The sequence below is a fragment of the Monopterus albus genome, unplaced genomic scaffold (genome assembly GCF_001952655.1).
Source record: "Monopterus albus unplaced genomic scaffold, M_albus_1.0 scaffold39.1, whole genome shotgun sequence".
NCBI classification, from domain to species: domain Eukaryota; kingdom Metazoa; phylum Chordata; class Actinopteri; order Synbranchiformes; family Synbranchidae; genus Monopterus; species Monopterus albus.
Genome location: NW_018127919.1, coordinates 104,496 through 106,734, shown reverse-complemented (window position 1 = coordinate 106,734; position 2,239 = coordinate 104,496). Strand labels below are relative to the sequence as shown.

Sequence of the window (2,239 nt, the reverse complement as noted above, 5' to 3'; positions counted from 1 at the left end):
GATATATGCAAGAACAGGCTTAATGATTAATTAGATGGAACATTGTGGGTGTGGTGTATGAATGTTAACACTTTGTAATAATTCTTTAGTATATTACTTGTGTGGTGTAGAAGATAATTATTTAAGAATGTAATTATGTAAGAATGTTAACACTTATAATTTTTTAGTATATTACTTGTGTGGTGTAGAAGAGAATTATCTATGTAGAGATACTGCTTGCAAACCAATGATGGTAAGATGATGTTATGGGGTAGGACTAGATAAGTCTGACTTCTTCCTACTCCATTCAAGCATGTACTAGGTATAAGTAAATTGATATTGGATTAGCATTTGTTGGATATGTGTGAAATTACATGTGTTGACATATCAACTGTTTTACATGCTTGAATGAATAAATCAAATCAAATCAATTCAAATCAAATGGGTTTGCATGGTTACCTTTATTTGACTTTGTCTGGTTGTCCACCGAATCTCTCTCTAGTTTCTCCTCCCGCTCTTTATAGCGCTTCACCTGCTCCTGGCGCATTTTCAGGAACAGAGTCTTTTTCTGGTCTTCATTTAGAGCGTTCAGCACATCAGGGTCGACATACATGTCGTTTAAAATTTGCTTTAGCATGTTGGCGGCTGAATGGGTGAGTTAACTTGTTACCACTTGGCCAAGCAGTAGCGGGGAGGTGATGGTGCTCTTTGGCCAGCAGCTTCCTTAGGCGGATGGCATTGGTTTATGGTCTCATGTCATAGAAGAAGACTTTCACAGCTTCTCTCCTATTTATCCTCCTATACTCTTCTTCCTGAGTCAAGGTTCTTGTACATACTGTACAGTCTCACACGATCTCACATATTAACACACACATATACACACACACACACACACACACCCACACACACACACACAGAATCCTGCCTCCTTTTTGTGTTGTGCAGACAGTTTCCCCAGCCCACTAAGTGGTCAGTTTCCTTTGACTTTGGAGGTCATCACTGGGACAACCTACAACACAAACAGAGGCATCATGCATTCAAATGTTTTGAGGGGGCACAGTTTCACAGTTTCATTGTCCTAAAGAGTTGAAGGTGTTCACCAATTTATTTGTAAAATAGATTAAATCTGCAGAGGACTCTATTTATTTGTTTTCCATGAATGAATTATTTACCATCCAGTAGGCTATTGTATTTAATGTGAATATTTAGAGACGGCACCGTCTACACTCTAGATCAACCAACTTCAAAGTCACTCAACACGGTATTGAAACATCAGTCATGTGACCTTTTTTGTTCTTCAGTTTCTGCTATGGCTGCAGTTCAGCTTTTGCAGCCACCTCCTGTTTTGTAGAACATAGCCTATTTCAGTGAGGTGTTAATTTAGTTTGACAAAAACAATAACTGTTTGCTATTTAATTTTCATATTAAAAGATCAATATTTAAAACAGTAATTTGCGGTAGCCTTAATGTATATTTTAACATGAACAGGGGACAAAGTAAAATCACCAGGATAGTCTAAATAATACCTGATTGAAAGGAACTACTTCTCCTTCTGCCTGTCCTGATAATATGCAAACTACAGCTCTGTAAACATATGAGCCACTGAGAAGATCTGAATATAAACACATAGAAGTGCATTAGAAGTAGAAGAAGTACATTTTTACATTGTATAAAGTGCATTTTATTAGAAAGCCTAATTAAAACATTTACTGTGAAAAGAGAATTTAACAAATTGAATAGGCACGACACCTATAAAAGACAAAAGAATGTGTGTGTTATGTCCTAAAGATTCTACATCTTTCTCAAATTTCAGTGTCCTACATGTTTCTTGATCCCATGTTTTCTCAAATCATGTTTTTTTCTTTTAATCGCTTCCTTGTAAATTATATTTCACTTAGTTTCTCCACCCTTCATGAATCAGGAAGAGCCCAAATGCTGTTTCTAAACTGACTGAAAGAGAAAATGGGAGGAGTTTTCAAAGCAATAGAACTGTTTCTGTCATCAGTGGCCCACCTCCCCCTTTCCCTTCCCCACCACACATCCTTTCCCAAACCCATGTTCCTTTCTTCTGACAAACTCCCAGGAGATAGCCGCTTCATTTTAACACGATCAATTTCTGGTTGCAAGAAAAAGAAAACACAGGGTCATAGCCCAGGTCAGCATGAGCCGGTTTCTCCAACAAGGGGATTGAAATGAACTCCTCCAATCACAGTGGGTAGTTAAACAATGGCTACCACATAAGCAGCACTTGGAGGGAAAG

General features: G+C 37.8%; 1 protein-coding gene across 2 annotated transcripts in view; it reads right to left on the bottom strand.

Annotated features, from left to right (window-relative positions):
- The window catches only part of LOC109959382 (SH2 domain-containing protein 4A), an 18,981-nt gene that overhangs the window by 16,497 nt on the left and 245 nt on the right, over positions 1–2,239 (bottom strand). For both annotated transcript variants that reach the window (XM_020598672.1, XM_020598673.1), the window contains exon 2: positions 439–988. In XM_020598672.1, coding sequence (XP_020454328.1) covers positions 439–616 — 178 coding nt within the window. In that variant the 5' untranslated portion in view covers positions 617–988. The remainder of the gene's footprint in view (positions 1–438; positions 989–2,239) is intronic.